Raw genomic sequence first — 20459 nt, forward strand, 5'->3', positions numbered from 1 at the left:
ATTGTGGGGAACTCAGGGGAGAGCTCCAAGTCACAGTGCCCACTCTTGAGGCATCTACAGTCTAGTGGTGGCCCCATACTTCATGTGGTTTCCTGAAGATTCTCATGAGGGAGTGAGTTTATGTGTTAACAATCAGGTTCATCCGGCTATTTTAATTGACTGTGGTCTTGTGATTTAACCGATCTTTGCAAAGATGAAGATGTCTTCTAAGATAAAACACAGACTAAAATGTAAGCACTTATCTCTTAAAGAAACTTTGGTCTTGATTGCCCTTGGAAACGTGAGAATCATCTATGTTATACTAAAACTGTAAACTCTGAATGTTGCTGGGGAGTGTTGTCAACCTGTTTTGTCATTATTTAACAAAATAAGTTGTTTTTCATGAGTAAATCGTTTTTCTGTGTGTTCCATGGCTCATATGTCTGGGTCTCTTCATATTTACAATCACAGAGTAAAAGCTCAAGAAAAACTCGCATGTATTATCTCCTTTAACAGAGGTAAATGCTAAAAAACACGAGATAATATTTAACATGCATTTTATATGCAATAAAGATAATATTTAATATGTATTTCTGGAAAATAATGGCAATATATTTTGGTATAAATATCTGCCTTAAGTTTTTCTGGGTAAACTTTCTCTTCAAGTGCAAATAACTGTGGCACTTTCCTGTATCCTTTCTCTTAGTAAATGTACACTATAATTTCAGCTCCTTAACTCCTAAGTTGATAAATATATAGATTTACATAAAAGGCACATGTAATACAGTCAAATTGTTTCTAATAAAGCATATTGTGTAAAAGTGTTTCAAACTTTGCATTATCACTTATTGGCACAATTAACAGATATCAATAGCTAACGTGTCTTAGTAACTGTGCTCATGATGCTAAAAGAGAGGTGATCACAGAATTGATGAGAAATGAATATTCTTTGAACTGGGGAGTTGAGGTAGGTGGGAAATGGGCTTGGTGGAGTGGAGTCTTTAAATAGAAAAATCATAAAATTACTTTAAATTTGTATGTATATTTGAGTATGCAGAATGTATGTTTGAGCATAATTCAAAAGGCACCAAAATTATGCTGCTCTCATTCATGTCCCTGAACCACCCAGCTCCTCTCCACGATGCAGTCACTGTTACTTCTGTCTTACAGACCTTCCAGATAAACTGAATTCAATAATACTATTTTCTTAAAGTGTTGTTTTTGGTTACAGAGAAAATTTTTACTTTGAAAAATGAGGAATTGATTTTTAGCACTAGCAAATGTAAGTGTCTGAAAATGTCAAAGCAAAGAATATTATGGAATTGCTATATCCTAGCCCTGGAAGACATCTTGAACTGTAATCTGGTATGCCACTGTGTACAGGCAGGGCTATTTTTAGAATTCTTCTTTGTATCTGATAATCCATGCACCCTTATAGTCCAGGACCAGATATATCCTGTGCTTTGTAATCTACATTTACTCATTCAAAATTTAATTTTGAATATGTGATACTACTTCAATATTGCAAGGGTGCCCCCAAAATATGAATGAAGCAACAATTTATAAATGGATATGTAAATAGTCAAATATTAATTTTAAAATAATGTGTCAATATTTATTATTCCCATATTGCAAAGCATAAATAAGGCTTTAAAAATTCAAATATGTTATGAAAATGACACTATTCTTGAAATTATATCAAGAGTACATGCATGCATAGCTCTAGTGATGGCACTACCTTCTTTGAATGATTTTCAATCCACACTTCCCTCATATTCTATGAAAAGTATGCTTAATACTGTGTTGGGCAGTCTAATTACAGACACTTAGTAATTATGAACTTGAATATATCAACACCAGACTGCACATAAGGCCTGCATAGTATTGTTTATTTGTGATAAATAGGCCCCTCTAGATAACCCCCTATGGTGGTTAGGCCTAGTTTTCTACATGTTTAGTAAACATCTATCTCTCTAAATGTAATGACACATACATATACACACTCACAAATAATATAAAAATATATGTATTGTACTGCCTCCTTCTACATGTCATTAAGTTCACTTGAAATCACTTCAATCTCTAATCTGTGAGTTTAATAGTATCTATTCCTTCTTCCTTACATGGCTTTTGGAAAGAGCAAATAAACATACTCAAGAACAATTTGGAAATTTAAACCAAACTATTATATATAAACTATGTCACAATGAAACAGTATTCATACAGTACAGTCATCGATAGAACTGGAGTTGCCACCAAGGAAAAGTCTAGGAATTGTCTACCCACTGCCTCATACCAATGAGAAAGCTGAGCCCCAGCAAAGGTAAAATAACATGGGGTAGGGTGCAGACCTAGTCAACAGGAAGGGCTTGTCCCTCTTCCTCTCTGTGTTCTCTGCTTGCTCCTCAGCCTTACCTCATGCCAAAATATTGGAGTGCGTACCTGAAGGTGGCCAAGGGTTACTGCTCTTATCATCTCTCCATGCTCTATGGGTGATTTCATTCAACCCTATGCCTTAAAGACCTCTCTGGCTCCATCTCATACCATTCCATGCTCACAACACTGCAGCAGCACTTGCTGCTGTTTTTCCCCTATTACAGTGGAATGGGGAAAGGACAATGCCCAGACACCTGAGAAGCTCCTATGTGTCTGAACTCCCCTTTCATAGCAAGCACATCTCCAGGATATAAGTCCAGGACAGAACTTTTCAACATATTATTTCCAGAACTAGCTTAAGGCCCAATCGAAAATAGGTGCTCAACAAACAGATGTTGCATTGACTGAAATTAAGATAACTACATTTTTATTTGTTTCCATTTTCCTATTGTTTGTGCATATTTTTGCAAAAATAAGTTGCAATGGAGAGAAAAACACAGTCCTACACTGGAAAAACTATGCTAAGGCACTTCCACAAAGGAAAGGTAGGCATAGAACGATCTCCTCACTCCGCCCCAGGCTTCATCAAGTGAGATAAAATGTCTTTCAGGAAGCCCAAGTCTCATTCTCTGAGAGGGAACTTGGCCTTCCCCGCCAAGTTCTCAGTTTCTACTCTTCCCCTACCCCACTTAGCTGGGACTTCAGAGGAGGCTTAGTGTTCTCTTGGCTACCTTTTGTCATACCTAGACCATTACTCCTTTATACTTAAAAATAAACATAAACACAAAATCTCCCTCCACCCTTTGCTCACCTTTCTGCTCTCAGTGTTGCTGAGGTCTTCAGCCTTCCTGGCCATGGAGCCTTCTGGCACCTGGCTCAAAGTCATTCTTGATTCATTGGGACCTGACCTGAAAGACCCCTCACTGCCCCCCAAATCTGCCCTCAAAATCACTTTACTTCCTCAATAACAAAGATTTTCTTTTTACTAAACATATCTGCTTATCCCCCAGATAAACTAAGCTCTGAAATCTTATCCTCCAGTGAACCGTCCCTTGACTTTAGCTTCTTATTACTATTCTACTTGTCCCTCATTCGGAGCCAAGATCCACCAGTCCCCTCTCCTCTGATTGACCTCACGTTGGTCCCCTTCCTTTCTCCTTCACACATCTCAGAGAGCCCCCTTCCTATGCAACCCAGACATCGAGGTGTGTTCCTTCACACTCTTGTTAGCCAGAACTCTCCATGTTGTCACTCCTTGTCCTTCCTTCCTTTCACTCAGATAATCCCAGACCTGTATTCATCCCATCACCTGCTGCTGTCTTTGCTTCTACACCTGACAGATCTGGTCAGATTCATCCAATAGTGCAGGTGGATACCACTACAATTTGGTGGTCTCTACCCCTGATTGGATGTGTCTTAGTAATTTCTCTATGCGCCTCTGCAGGTCCCCCTAATTTTCCCTGAAACTGATCACCACTCTGGCTCAGTCCTTTTATAAAGCATCCTCCGTGTTTGAAATTTACCTCCACCCCTTTCCAGTTTTCCTAGTCGCACACAAATCAAATCTCTCTTAAGGTTCCACTTGTTCCTTACACTGGATTTTGTGAAAAACTCAGAACAGGGTATAGAATAAAAATGAATAAATTAAAATGCTAGCCGGGCTCGGTGGCTCAGCCTGTAATCCCACGCTTTGGGAGGCTGAGATGAGTGGATTGCCTGAGCCTGCAGGTTTGAGACCCGCCTGAGCAACTGGCGAGACCTCATCTCCACAATAAATCAAAAATTAGCCAGGTGTCGTAGCGTGCGCCTGTATTTCCAGCTACTTGGAAGGCTGAGGCAGAAGGATCGCCGGAGCCCATTAGGTAGAGGCTGCAGTGGCCGGGAGCGGACACTGCACTCCAGTCTGGGTGACAGAGTGAGACTCCAACTCAAAAAAAAAAAAAAATGCTTATATAGACAGCCTTAACGAAAGAACCATTTTAAAAGCTTTAATGGCCTGACTGTATAATCTAAAATAGGGTCTGAGAATTTCCACTTTTTCCTGCTGCCTTTGTTCTCTGCAGAGGGGGTATCTTTGCTCCATCTGAGCCTTCCTGGCTTTATACTTTCTCAGAGCATGTTCCCTTGCTCCCCTTAGCCCTCTCCTAAACTCACTTGTGTATGAGCTTGAAGGGACACTAAGGAGTGCACTACAACTGATTAATCACAAGTGACTCATTTTGAAAGGCCCCAGGGCATATGGGAGGGGTAGGGAAAGCAGAGAAGGCAGAGGCCGCGCTGTGGGTGCTCTCTTACCGCATGACAAAATTTGCTTCATCTATTTGACGGCCACAGTCACTCTTCTTCAGAATCCCACCATTTCCCACCACTGCGCATTTCTTCAATGGCAGCTGGAATGGGGTTGCCTAGCAACAGAAAACAAGGCAGGTTTTCACTGCAAAGAACACACAACTGCTCACAAAATCATTATTTACAGCAGACCCTTTGGAGGAATTTCACTGAAGACTGGACTGAACAAAAAGAGCATGTGAAAAGAAAGATGCCAAGAAGTTTGTAAGGAATAAACTAGCTTGTTTCTTTGAAATTAAAAAAAGCAAAACAAGAAAACTCCCTCAAGTGTATTTAAATATAACAGCATATTTTTTCTGTCTCCAATTGGCCATGCACATACATAGTAGAGGGTGTTTTCTAGGGAAAATAGAAAACTCCAAGTTAAGCATAAGATTATTTTTAAAGGCATTAAACTGGAAACAAACTCAAATGAATGCCATTCCCCTATGTGACTACAATTTTATTCATTCATACAATCAGCCATTCACTCAACAAACGTCTCCGAGCATCTTCTATGCTAACCGTTGGAGACAGATACAAGGGTACAGAAGACACAGGCCTGAGGATTCACAATTTGGGATGTGAGGAGAGAAAGGGGTGGGGGGAGGAGTGTGAACATACACACGTAGATAATAATATCAAAGATTTTGCTGAAGTTGCAGCCAAAGAGATATTTACCAAATGCTATATGGGGAATCTCATACAGGAACAAGAAGGCATTTATGCTGAACCAACTCAGGGAAAACTTTCTCACTTGAGATAAACCTTAAAGAATAAGTACGATTTTTTCCAGGCAGAGAAAGCAGCATTTTAAAAAGGCACAGGCACATTTGCTCTCAGCATATACTGCAAATGAACAGAGAGCAAATGAACACTCTGAGTGGGTCAGTCTAGAACTTAGAAGGTACTATAGGGCCAATCACTTGTGTGGAACCAGACAGCATGTGACTTTCTTTCTGTAAACACTGAACTGGACTGCAAAGAAAATGTTCAGCGTACCTGAGTGTTCCCTGAAATGCTATTTATAGCACCTGGGAATATGAAAACGCAGCAAAAGATCCTGAAAGTGAAATGCATCATTTGGCCACTTCTAGCTGGGTCGGTAAGAACTGCCAGGTACAGAATATCCTGTTCACTGAAACAATGCGGAGCAGTTGGAGTTCTCAGGGGAAAAGACCTTCCACATACCTAACCAGTATAGAAAAATAACTGGACTGATATTAAGTAAGCCACCTTCAATGAATCTCAAGCAAATAATATGGATTTCACCAAAAGAATAAATGGAATAAACACATGACTATACCCCATAAGGGCCTCTCCTAGACATGAAGTAGTTAAACCAGAAAAGGAAAATTCCAGGATTCTCTGTGTTCACTGGTAGCCAAGGTGGGCACTCAATGCAGCACAAGAGAGGGTTTTTATTTCCTTGATTTCTATCTGTCAAAGGAATAGTCAGAGCTATAAAAGTAGTGCTGATAGAAATACCGTGCTTAAAGTGAATGTCTAAACATTTGCCAGCAGAGAATTAAGACTTTCCTGCATTACTATAACAAACTCCAGAGCAGATCCACAGAGGAACAGACAAGGCATAGTCCGCTAACAAATCCAGGATAAGTGGCATTTTTTTCAAAGGGTTTGAAATCAACACTAGAAAAACGTTAGATCTATAATTTGTTAGATGAAAATTTAAGTATTCATGTTCAAGTTAGCTGCTCGTTTATTCCACACGTTTAATAAGTGCCTACTATGTGTCAAGTATGGTCCTGGGTGACAGAGACACAAGTAAAATCTCACAGAGACTATATTTTAGTGGGAGAAACATGATATATAAAGGTAAATGAGTAAAATGAGCAGTATGTCAGATGGTGACATGAGTTCTGGAAAGAAATAAAGCATTGGCATGAAAAGATTAGGAGATGTTTTTGGAGAGAAATTGTAATTTACGTAGGGTGATCAGGCAAAGACTCAATGGAGGAATGTGAGTGAATTCCTGCAGGAGATGAGGTAGTAAGCCACACATATCTCCGTGGGAACCACTGGTGCACAGACCCTGAAGAGGGAATATTCCTGGGATGGGAAAGGGAGAGCAAAGAACCTACAGTATCTGGAGATAAGGAAGCAAGGGAGAGAAGAAAGAGGAATATTGAGAGTTAACTAGAGGGGAAGTTGGGGAATACATTCTGTAGGGTCTTGTAGGGTATTGTAAAGACTTTGGTTTTTATTCTAAGGTGAAAATTGAGTCAATGTAGGATAGACTTTATGACATACTTTGGTGCAATCACTATGCTGCTGTGTCAATAGGCTATAAGATGTCATGGACAGAAAGAGAGAGACTAGTCAGGAATCTCCTGTAATAACGCAGACCAGAGATTTCAGTGCTTTGGACCAGGGGAACAATAGTAGAAGTGATGAGAAGTAGCCAGTTTCTGGAGATATTCTGGAGGAAGAGCTGACTGATTTGCTGATGCAAAGGAAAGAAGGTAAGCGAAAAAGAGAAGAATCAGGAGGATGCCAAAAGTTTGGCTTGAAAAACTATAAAGGTCATCCATTGACACACTTGACATTTACTGATATACGGAAGATTACAGGAGAAACTGGTTTCAGGGGAACAATGTGAAGCTCAGTATTAAATATGTCAAGTGCCTGATGTCCACTGGACACCCAAGTGGCAATGTCAAGCAAGCAGTTAAATATATGAGTATGGAGTCAGGGAACTGGTCTTTCCTGGAGATAGAAAGTGGAGAGTGGTCAGCACAGGTATTTAAAGTTGGTAGACCAGATGGAGAACGCGTGTAGAGAGAAAAGAGAAGAGGTCTAAAAATGGCCAAGATTTTTTGTTTGTTTTTAAAAAGGAAGGAAAAATAATTGCATTAAATTGTTGATAGATTAAGTAAGATGACAGTTAAAATTACCACTAGATTTAGCAACATGGAGATCATGGTGACCTTGACAAAGATAGATTTAGTTCAACAGTAAGGACAAAATCCTGATCTGAGTTCAGTAAGTTATTCATGTATATTTGCATATCTATTTGGATATACTTGTTTGAAAAGTGTGAGTTTACTCATATTCAACTAATATGCAGTTTGCTTTATAAAAGCCAACTTAAAACTGCCTTAATTGTTGTTAAAGAGAGGTTCTGGATTGAACCAGAAAGACTGGCAATTCCAGGGTTTCCAGCAAGAATCTGGGCCTGGAACAAGCAGATTTGAGAAGCAATAGAAACAATAACATAGACCTGAATATAAACATTATCTCTTAACTTCCACACTGTGGGACCATGGGATTGTGGGTCAGACCGTCAAACTCCTCTGTGTCCTGCTTCCTGTCTTTGAAGGAGGATAGCACTGCATGGGCTTATATAAGATCATGTATGTAAATTTAGCATCTCACTAAGCCACTGGCATGATGGTCCATTCACCTTTCTTCCCTTTTCTCATTTCTCTCCTCCTAGCAGAGTTCACTGACTTGTTCAAGCCATAAAATGCCTAGATTTCATGGGTTCTGTAGAATAGAGTAAAACAATGATTTACCTAATTCTATCTTAATAATTAGGAACAATTTTATCAGCTGAAAATTTAACTATTTTATCCATGCACTACTGAAATACTCATCCTCCAAAAGCCCAGGAGTTTTAAAAAAGAATGATACTAGCCGGGCTCAGTGGCTCAGTCTATAATCCCGTGCCTTTGGGAGGCCGAGGTGAGTGGATTGCCTGAGCCCGCGGGTTCAAGACCCACCTGGGCAGGCGAGACCTCGTCTCTACAATAAATAAAAAAAAATTAGCTGGGCGTGGTAGCATGTGCCTGTAGTTCCAGCTACTTAGAAGGCTGAGGCGGAAGGATCTCCAGAGCCCAGCAGGTCAAGGCTGTGGTGGCCGAGAGCGGCCACTGCACTCCAGTCTGGGCGACAGTGAGATTCCAACTCAAAAAAAAAAAAGAATACTATTTCTGACTTTTTCTGATAACATTTCCTTGCTCCTACTTCACTGTTCCAACTGCTAGCCCTCACACAGCAATTTTTGTTTCATTTCATTTCGATAAATGTTTCTTGAGTGCCTGAGTGCACTCTCTGAGCACGGATAATAGAACTAAAGTTTTACAAGAAAAAACAATAATTGAGAAAATACCACAGATCTTTTTACGTGATTGAGATAATATAATCTCTCCTATTTTCAATACAAAATATCTCAACTTGACAATAGTCAATGCTATACAGAATGCATGAACAAGGTGTTCTCCTTTCCGGGTATACTACATAGAAAGAACTTTGGTAAACTATTGCCACACAAATATTATGATTTTAATAGAGAGTATTTTTATTAAAGCATTGCATGCTGTCTTTTAAAATGTATCTCCTTGTACCTATGCAAAAAAAAAATCTACTGGATCTGAGACTATAATATACTATCACCTGCTAACATTTAAAAAATCTACCCCAAATGAAGGGATAGATTAGATAGATTGACTATAGTGGAGAGTTCAAATTTTTTTTCAACTCTTGCTTAGCTGCTAACTCATTCTGAAGATCTGTCCAAATGTTTTCACCTATCACTGTCCCATCCATTATGGCCACCTTCTTAGTGGCCACATTACATTGAGCATCTGGATTCAGATTCTGATCTGCCAGGCCCCTCAATCTCTCAGTGCCTCACTGCAAATCAGGCACGATAATAACCATCCACTTTATCTCCCAGGATGATTATGAGAATTAAAATGAGGTGAGGTATTGACCATCAGCAGGAAATGCTGAAGTCCCATTTAGATATATTATATTAATGAATTATTGCGTACTAGCAAAATTAAATTTCCTAGAGGAAAAACTATCATTCTTTTGCTAGACTACTATAACAGGTAGTCTATCTTTGTGTGAGATATATTTTCTATTTCAAAGATTTATACAGATTTTGAACAAAATAATATTTTTGATCATTGGTCCTTTGAGACTATATCTATTACTTCTATCAAGACATGAGTTTTAAAATGTACATTTTTGTAGGAATCATTACAGGTATTGGATCTCTTTTGTTCACACTCTGTATATGAACTAAGTACAAATGAGACGATCAACAATTTGTTCAATAAATTGATTAATCAGCAAATTTTTGTTGAGCATCTAGTCAATTCTCAGTAGTACCCAGCCCAAAAGTTGCAATGGATGTGTAAATTAATCTCCAAAATTGAAGAACAAACACGAGTCCTATTACTCTAAATATGGACCAATTAATAAGGCCGTTTAGAATCCTGCTATTGGGATACCCCTCATCCTTATCTTCCATGGTCTGCATAACCTGTGCTTCTTGTTAAATAGCCCTGATACCTAATTTTCCGTTTCATTCAACAACTAATTTTTGAGCACCTATTATGGACCAGGAGTTGTTATTGATGCTGAGAATGTGGAGGTGAACAACATAGATGTGTACCCAGCACATAGAGCTTACACACTAACCAGAGAAACAGAATTTAACAAATGTGAAGTTAAGTTGGTTGAGGAACTGAGGTTTTGCTTCTGGAATCTCTATCCTGTTCCACTGGTCTATATGCCTATTCTTGTACCAATGCCAGGCTGTTTTGATTATTGTAGCTCTATAATAGAGTTAAAAGTCTGGGAGTGTGACACCTCCTGCTTTGTTTTTTTTGTTGTTGTTGTTGTTGTTTTGTTTTTGTTTGTTTGTTTGTTTGCTGAGGATTGTTTTGGCAATTCATGATCATTTATGTTTCCATATGAATTCCTGTATTGTTGCTTCCAGGTCTGAGAAGAATGCTGCTAGTAATTTAATAGGTATTGTGTTAAATTTGTAGATTGCCTTGGGTAAGATGGACATATTAACAATGTTGATTCTTTCAATCCATGAGCATGAAATATTTTTCCTTTTGTTTGTGTCATCTTTGATTTCTTTGAGTAGTGTTTTGTAGTTTTCATTGTAAAGGTCTTTCAGGTTTCTGTTTAGGAAGATGACAAGGAATTTGATTTTTTTCTGGTTATTGTAAATGAGATTGTGCTTTTTATTTGGATTTCTATTTGTTTATTGTTGGTGTATAGAAATGCGACTGTCTCTTGCACATTGATTTATACTCTGAGACTTTGCTAAAGTCCTTTATCAGTGCAAGGAGATAAGTCTCCACCACCAACGACTGGGGATAGGAGAACCTATTCAGTAAATGGTGCTGGGAAAACTCGCTGACCAAATGCAGAAGATTAAAACAAGATCCCTACCTATCACCATTCACAAAAATCAACTCCAAATGGATCAAAGACCTAATGTAAAACCTCAAACTATAAGAACCTTAGAAAATGCAGGAGACACCCTTATGGAAATTGGAACTGGCAACCAGTTCCTGATCAAAACCCCAGATGTCCATGCCATAAGAGATAAGATAGACAAGTGGACCTTATCAAATTGAAAAGCTTCTGCAAAGCCAAAGAAACCATCAAGAGAGCAGGGAGACAGCCCACAGACTGGGAAAAAATACTTGCCAACTGTATGTCTGACAAAGACTTAACATCTAAGATCTACAAGGAACTCAAACGTGTCAAAAAGAAAAAAAATAGCTCCATTACAAAGTGGGCAAAAGATATGAATAGACAGTTCTCAAAAGAAGACATACAAGCAGCCAACAGATACATAAAAAATGCTCAGCCTCACTAGTCATCAAAGAGATGCAAATTAAAACCACACTGAGATACCACCTAACTCCAGTCAGGATGGTTATCACCAATCACTCAGAAAACAACAGATGCTGGAGAGGATGCAGCAAAAAGGGAACACTTCTACACTGTTGGTGGGAGTGTAAACTAGTACATCCTCTGTAGAAAACAATGTGGCAATTTCTAAAAGATCTAAAAATCAACCTTCCATATGACCCTGCAATTCCCCTATTGGGACTATACCCAGAAGAACTCAAATCACTCTATAAAAAAAGATACCTGCACACGTATGTCTATTACAGCATTGTTCACAGTAGCAAGACCATGGAACCAACCATGCTCCCCATCAAAAGAGGACTGAATTTTTAAAATGTGGTACATATACATGATGGAATATTACGCAGCCATAAAAAACAAAATCATGAACTTCACAGCAACCTGGATGAACTTAGAGTCTATAACACTGAGTAATCTTTAATAGAAACAAAAACTGAGTATCACATGTTCTCATTCATAAGCAGACCTGGAACAATTATCATAATATTATAGGAAAAGGATTGGCAGTAGCAGGAATCTGCCTGGGGAAGGGGAGATACACCTCATCAACAAGAGTACCTGCATAATGAGCATTTGTATACCTAATCCTGAACTGTATACCACATCTTTAAAATAAAAAATTAAAAGTTAAAAAAAAAGTGATAGGAGAGTACATAGCGCTATAAGGTTTGAGAAACTCTCTCTGAGGACTTACCACAAGCTGAGATCTGAAGTGTTTAGGCATAAGAAAAGTAGTTGAGATTTTTTGATCCATTAAATAATCTTAGAAAGTTTTAAAAAAGATAAACAAAAATTAGGATCTTTAGAGTTTTATGGCATGAGAGTGAAAAGACTTATTACATGTTAGAATACTTTTTCAAAAACAAACTACAAATGTCAACTTGAAAATATTCCTGGTTAACAATAGAACTTTTGGGGAAAATGCTATTAAAATCTGAAGAATTTAAAACGTCTTTTTGTACCACATGCAAATAGTACCAAAGCCTCCCAAAATGGGTTTTATACTTACGTGAATTAAATCTATTTACTAAAGTCACTTCTAAAGCCAGAAGCCTCACTTTGTCCTCCCCTTCATGTGCAATCCACACAAGGCAACAAAAAGCCAGTGGGCTGGGACTCTACCCCAGCTGAACAGAAGAGCCAGCACTGGTCTTGACCACTGCACCGGCGACCTTGGACCTCTCATCTTCCATCCCACAAACAAAGCTAGATGTCTTGAAACATAATTGCATTACTCCTATAAACACCTAAGTGAACCACCATAAATCATTAATTGCAGTGTTTGAGCTGGTCTTAGAGGGGAGGTGAAAAAGTAGGAAGTGCATGGAGAAAAAAAAAGTAAACCACTTAGAAGGTAGAGAACTGGATTAAACAATGTGCTGTAATAACTATTTTCATAGAAATACTCACACTCTGTTAAGAGCACCTCTGATTACAAATTAAGTTATAATAGATTGGAGAGGCCACCTTTGAGGCATGGTTACAATTTTTTAAAAACTGATGTAAAATCAGCATCTAAGAATAAAAAATGTTCTCTAGAGTCACTCAAGGACAGGACCAGAGATCGGGGGGTAGGCTGTAATGTCCCTACACCCACATTATAAAAAAAAAAAAAACAAAAACAACTAACCTCATTAAATCTAGGTTTCTTGATTCTTTTTCGGATTCCAAAAAGTTTGGAATCCCTGAAACAACTCACTAGGACTGTGTCAATAGTGGAGCTCTGTCAGAACTAACCTAAACACTGGACAGACTTGAGCAGGCTCTGACACTACAGGGTTTATAAGAATCGAGTGCTAGGTTGAATCAGATTAAGCAAACTAGTGGCCAATTAAATATCTTTAATTTCAACAATTAAGCAACAAATATTTTACATGCTCCCTTGTTTTTAAAGATGGCAACCAAAATCTCCCTGTTTCAAACTTAATACAGGAGATATCAGATTATTGTGATAATTCCAACCATACCTCACTGCCTCAATATAAGTTTCTCAAATGCATTGGGTAATTTTTTTTACCTACCTCCCTCTTGACTAGTTTTCCTCTAGCTCCTTTCTACCACTATCTAGAGCCTCTTTTACCTGGAGCTTACATTTGTGGCTTTATATGTTGAGAGGATGCCAAAATTATTTATGAATTTTTCAATTATTACTTATAAAATGTATAAATATTTTTTAGAACATTAAAATAACTAGGCCACCATAACTAAGTTTGGTGGATTTTGTTACACATGTAGGTTTATATAATAAGACATAAACTAAAAAAATGATGCTTATTTTCATACTTGACAATCCAAAGGAAATTGCTTTTTTGTGTGTTCTTCTGTTGGCTGTTGTGGGGTGGAGGGGTTGTTGATGTTTTTGTTTGTTTGCCCTAGTAATGCCCTCCAAATTCTTTTCTTTGATAGGAATGAGGAGCAAGTCTTCGATGTCAAGAGCTTTAATTTTAAAGCTAGAAAAATTATCCAGCTAGGCAGTATTTACAATCCCACTAAGTATCACAATTACAAAGAATAAATGTCAGTGTTAAATGGGGGTCTCAAATTACATTGGAAAAGCAAAGATTTTGCTTTCCAAGCCTTCACAGTGGTCTGATAGTCTGTCACTACACGCCACCTGCTATTAGTCACAATGTCAAAAGAAATGTTTGCCCTTCTGGATGAAAATCTCAAGTTTTGTCCATAAGAACATCAACTCACAGATCTAACTGCACTCTGACCCATTGATTTTGATGTACCCTCACCCACATATCCACATGGACTCCTACACATAATTATGTTTCACCCACACACATAATTAAATTTCTTGCCCGTATGTTAATTACATCTCCAACTTAGGCATCTAAACACACACCCCTGCCTTACATCTAATTATAGACTCCCCCTCTTACGAATGTAATTACATCATTCAGCCACACACCTAATTATGCTCTCCTTGACATATTTAATTGCACTGCCCTGTTTAAGGACCTAATTACATTCCAACCAGTGCATCAATTAAGCCCCCAACCCTCCAACAATGCTCCTCATACACACATTTCTTTATCTCTGAACCCCAGTCACTTTATTACTTCAACTAAGGATTGGTAACTTCCCACAAGTGAATTCCTAGCGAGCATGGTGCCCAGCTAAACAGGCAAAATAATGACAAGATGCAGGTGAATCAAAAGCCGCTTCAATCTTTACTAGTAAGGATGCTAACATGTGTTGGCCTTTCAGTCATTTAACTAGCCCCTTGGAAGTCCAAATTAAAATTTCAGCTGCTTTCTTACTTTGTATATGTAAGTATTTTTATGATGAAAATACCTAGCAATTAGTTCATTTAGTTCAGAGGGGAAAATGTTTCTTATTGCAGATATTTAATTATTGAGCCCTTTAAAAAAAAATTACCCAAAACTTTCCCTGTAGATACATACTTGTAAATACTAATTATAGAATATTTGCAGATTCCTACTGTTCAAGGACATTTATCTATTCTTCAATTATACGAAAACACATTTCTAGAAAACTGCTGCTAAAATTTGTATTCCCCATTCTAATAATAAAATTGTGATTTCAAAAAGATAACTTCAGTAGTATCTTGCTTCCTACACAGGATAATTTGGAAATTGAGTGATGTGAGTATGTATATATTGGGTACTACTTGTCCATTACAATTTCTTAGTCAATCTATTATACAAAATAACATATAAGCATTCCAAGGAGCATTTTGGAATGATTTGAAATGTTATTTTGTTTTTAATTTATTTTTATTTTTATTTTTTGAGTTGGAGTCTCACTCGGTCGCCCAGACTGGAGGACAGTGACTGCTCCCAGCCACCGCAGCCTCAACCTGCTGCGCTCCGGCGATCCTTCCGCCTCAGCCTTCCGAGTAGCTGGAATTACAGGCGCGTGCTACCACACCCGGCTAATTTTTTGATTTATTGTAGAGATGAGGTCTCACCTGCCCGGGCGGGTTTCGAACCCGCGGGCTCAGGCAATCCACTCACCTCAGCCTCCCAAAGGCGCGGGATTACAGGCTGAGCCACTGAGCCCGGTTTGAAATGTTATTTTGGATACAATCCTACATAGCATCAATTCATGTGCCCATGTAGCAGACTGATTAAACATGTCTCTCTCTTTTTTTTTTCCTGTTGGTCCTGAATTCTTTTTATTATTATTATTTTATTATAAAGATGTGGGGTACAATTCAGGGTTAGGTATACAAACATTGATTATGCAGGTCCCCTTGTTGATGGGGTATGCCCCTCCCTCCCCTAGCAGTTTCCCTCAACTGCCAATCCCAACCCCCCCAACAGTTTCCCATTACTGCCAAATGCTTTCTTATAATATTATAATTGTTCAAGGTTCGCTTATGAGTGAGAACATATGGTACTCTGTTCTTTGTTTCTGTGATAGATCACTGAGTATGATCAACTCCAAATCCATCCAAGTTGCTGCGAAGTCCATATATTTGTCTTTCTTTATGGCTGCATAATATTCCGTTGTGTATATGCACCACATTTTCTTTATCCAGTTCAGTTTTGATGAGCAACATGGTTGGTTCCATGTTTTTGTTATTGTGAATAGAGATGCAACAAACATATGTGTGCAGATATCTGTTTTGTAGAATGATTTGAGTTCCTCTGGGTACATTCCCAAAAGGAGAATTGCTGGGTTATTAAACATTTCATAGTCAATTTCCAATAAATTAAAATTTGTTACTGCTGTTGTTTCTGATCCTTGCGGTAACAAAGGCTATACTTGTACTTTTGCATTTCAAAAGTCCTCAAAACATTTTTTTAAGGTGGAAAAAAAAGGAAAGATGAAGGGCCTACACAACATTTTAGAAGTAGTGGTCAGCTATCTTAATAGTGGAGTAGAAAGTGGAGGCAGCACACTAAGCCCTGTGCCATTGCTAGACCTTGTATTTGCAGTTTCCTCATTGGAAATACCACTGAAAGACTCTTTCCCCCTAAATGCAGAAAGCATGTCTTCCTGTTTATGAGCATCATCCTGTAGCCAGCCTGCCTGCAACCTACCCCTGGTTTTAATGTTTCCTCTATTTAACCTTTGTCTTCTCACTTGGAATAATGGTAATCACGTCAAACAGTTGTTGTAATGACTGAGTTATGTCTGGTACAAGGTAAGTGATCAATATCTGTCATTTTTATTTTCTTTTTTTGTCTTTTCTTTTTAATTGTATTTTATTATAGAGATGATGGGGTACAAGTAAGAATTAACAACACAAGTAGGTTGCATGCAGGTAAAGTTTGGGCCTCCAACTGGTCCTCACTTCCCCTGGTTTATTTTCAATAAGCCAACATTTTCTCAGCAACACAGGCTAAGATTCTTGGAGTCATTTCTGCTCACCTCTCTTCACATCACTCTAACGTTAGCCTACTGCTGCAGAAGCTCTTCTATTCTCCTGTTTTCATCCACAATCTAAATATTTTTAATGGCTTCTTACTACAAGTTCCATGTGTCTTCTATTCCTGCCCATGATCAATTCTTCACTCTTAAATTCTAATTCTTCCAGAACATAGGCTGTTGCAAATTATTCTCCTGTTAAAAAACATTCCATGATTCTTCTGGTCCCAAACAGAAATGTTTGGGATCTTCACTGAGGCACCACCCAGGACCTACCAGCACCCCAAAATTCCTGTTCATTCTTTTCTGCTGTCACATTATCTATGAATACACCCAATATTCCATCCATACCATTTTACTCACCTGTGTTTCCTCAAATACAGCCTGAATTTCTAGTCTCCTGACTTTTGTTAAGGCTGCTTCCCTCCCTTCTTTCTCCCTACTGTCCCTACTCTGTTACCTACCAAATTATTTCTCCCCATAAAGATCTGTGAAGTTTCTGCAGGTACAGTTGACCAATAAGATTCCCTAAAAGTGCAAAGATTGGTCAAAAACTCAAGCAGATGAGAGGCACACTGGAATTCACTTATGCTCAAGAGTCACAAGAGTTATGTATTAAAGTTGTGCAGAGTGGTTACTAAGTATATGTGAATTGAGTCAGATCATTTCTTCAATATTTCAGAGACTTCCAAACGTACTGTATTGTTACTATTGTTTTGTTTGTTTTGAAATGGAAGTCTTTATTGTACAAACGAGTTAATTCACACACAAAAAAATTAAAAAACAAAATATAAGCCGAGTGCAATGTCTCATGCATGTGAGTGGTTTGGGAGGTCAGGAAGGGGGTATCACTTGAGATCAGGAGTTCGATACCAGCCTAAGTAACAAGGTGAGACCCCAGTTCAAGAAAAAAAAAAAAATGAAGTGGGCATGGTGGTGTGCACCAGTAGTCTCAGCTTCTCAGGAGGCTGAGGCAGGAAGATCACTTGATCCCAGGAGTTTAAGGTTGTAGTGAGCTATGATCATACCACTACACTCCAGCCTGAGCAGCAGAGTGAGACCCTGTGTCTTTAAAAAAATGTGCATATATACATTTGTATAATTTTATATACATATAATATATATATATTATATACACACAGATGTACATACACACACAAAAGAGAACATTATGTTTGAAGTGAAGGTGGGTGCCCCGCCCCAATTTCTTGGTCTGCCTCTTACTTCTAGAAGTGACACTTAGACATCCCTAAGGAATTTGATGGTGTAGGAGACGGTTAACCTAATCAAATGGTACTTTCTCAGAAATGAAGAGCTACAAACATCAAGCAAATTTCAGCTAAGGACATCTGACAAGCATCTGAGTGCCAACCAACCACACACCAATCACTATATGAGGTGTTGCCGTGTGCTTCAGTTCAGTATTTGTGCCACTAAAAGGTGTTATAAATTAGGACATCCATTTGGTTTCCAACTATAAATAGTGTGCAATTACTCAGTAATGCAGCAGATTGCGAAACTGTTAATCCAATTTAACTGATTAGGCACCTGAACTAGCAAGACCATGATCAATTGTCTGCTAATTAGCTATTATTTGCATTTTAATAAGCAGGCCCATGATTGATTGTCTCACATATAACTATTTTATTTCATTAAAAGATGAGGAAATCAAACAGAGAATATTCTTTTAGGGAATAACTGACTGCTACTGATGCCTTGTTTCCCCAACTATAAAAAAGTATCTGTCATCCTTTCTTGCTGTTGAAAAGGAAAATATGTTTGCAGAGCATCCCTTTCTTCCTGGTATTTCTTCCTTAATTATCTCCCAGGGCTCCCCCATACAAGCATCCAACCAGCTGAGTTTTGCAGCCCCTAACTTTCCCACCCACACTCCTACCTCTACTTATTTCATCCAACCTGCTTGGGTTATCTTCCCCCCTTTTTTCACAGTGTGACCCACCTATATTGGAATGATGTGAAATTCATATGAAAGATGCATATTCTTGGTTCCACTTCAGCCCTCTTGAAATAGAGTCTCTGGATGGAGCTTAGAAATCTGGGTTCCCCACACAATTCATATGCACAATGACATTTGTGACTCACAAGATCCTGCCCATTCTCAGATATAACCTAAGGTCTGCCTTCCCCAGAACTTTCCCTGACCACTGTCAACTTCTGGGATTGGCATCCACATCCTGTCCACTCCCACAAAAACACCAACAGCCCTTACTGTCAGTTCCACTAACCAGACACTCGAGCATTGGGTACCACTTTACTAGCTACTATCTCTGAGTCTTTCACCCTCCTCCACAAATGGAAAATAATCCCCTCGAGGGTATAAGCCATGTCTTGTAATTCTTAGTGTCTCCAGAGCCCACCACAGTAGGCCACATAGATAATTTCCACGACTGATTTAATTCATCCCCAGGCTATCTAGAGAAATGTCAAGAATCTATCTAAGGAGGAAATTTGTTCCCTTTTTTCAGCCCACTGATATAAAGATTAAGAAAATTTCTAAATGATATACAGATGAACTTTTTAGATTTCTTTTAGAGTCTAGTACACAGAAGTTGCAAAATCAAATGCCTATACAATGCAGACAGGAAACACAAATGAGTGGAAGGAAAGCAACAGAGAGTGCTGGAGACTGTGGCAAAGGAAACATGACCAAACCAACAGGATCAGAAACTGCTCAGACCCTATGGATGGGCATGGGAGATTTTATGGATAGGCTGCCAGATTTTCTCATTTTTTTTCCCGTGTAATACTAAAAATTCAGATTTTAATGGGAAATGTAGTTTTTAAATGTTGGCATATAGTTCAAATGATTTTTCTAAACAGTAAAGGACACAAAATTTGAAGGTCAGATTTGGCTTGCTGGTAGCCAGATTGCATATCCTACTTTTAACCCAAGAAACAGGGCCCTAGCAGACTTACATTAATTCAAAGAATGGGTAGTTAGAGATAAGCATGAATCTTAAATTATTCTGAAAGATGTAGGGAAATACATGCTTTAAAGAATGTTTAGCCAAAGAATGGAAAAAAACTCCTCTCTTCTTGATAGTCTCAATTGAAATAGGTTATTTTATAAGACCAATAAGTGAAAAATTCAGGATTCTAAGTGACAAAGAGAAATCCAGAATGTTTTTGAAAATCTCTCTAAAATTCAGATATTACCCACAGTGATTTCTCAGTCCTCTATTGCTGAGATTTCTCATCCTGAACAGGTTGCAGGATGAGAATGAGATCTAACCAAAATGGGATCATCTTCTCCATACTATTGTAGCATACATGTTTATTTAACATGATATTATTGCTATCTTTCCACCATGATTTTTATACCAGCATAGTATTTGACTGTACAGGTGGTTTACAATTTAACCAATTCTTTAATGTTGAGTATTTTAGATTGTTTCCAATTTCTCACTATGATAAACAACACTATTATAAACATCTTTGAATTGTGGCAGAGTCAAGAAGGTAGATGGGGAAAGGGGGAATTAACCCATTCGATTCTCTTATTTAATATGGAAAATAAAGTTTGCTTAATTTTATGTAGATCATAATACAAGGGTCCCTTGAAGACCCGCTTTTAACAAGCTCACCATCACTAGTCTATTCCTTTTTTTTTTTTTATTTGAGTTGGAGTCTCACTCTGTCGCCCAGACTGGAGTACAGTGGCCACTCCCGGCCACCGCAGCCTTGACCTGCTGGGCTCCGGT

At 38.3% G+C, this 20459-nt stretch overlaps 1 protein-coding gene across 1 annotated transcript in view; it reads right to left on the bottom strand.

Moving 5' to 3' along the window:
• Positions 1–20459, bottom strand: part of LOC110596441 (alpha-N-acetylneuraminide alpha-2,8-sialyltransferase-like) — a 37665-nt gene that overhangs the window by 1698 nt on the left and 15508 nt on the right. The window contains exon 2 of the mRNA XM_021717009.1: positions 4651–4760. Coding sequence (XP_021572684.1) covers positions 4651–4760 — 110 coding nt within the window. The remainder of the gene's footprint in view (positions 1–4650; positions 4761–20459) is intronic.

The sequence above is a fragment of the Carlito syrichta genome, unplaced genomic scaffold (assembly GCF_000164805.1).
Source record: "Carlito syrichta isolate Samal-C Ts95f unplaced genomic scaffold, Tarsius_syrichta-2.0.1 Scaffold107065, whole genome shotgun sequence".
NCBI classification, from domain to species: Eukaryota; Metazoa; Chordata; class Mammalia; order Primates; family Tarsiidae; genus Carlito; species Carlito syrichta.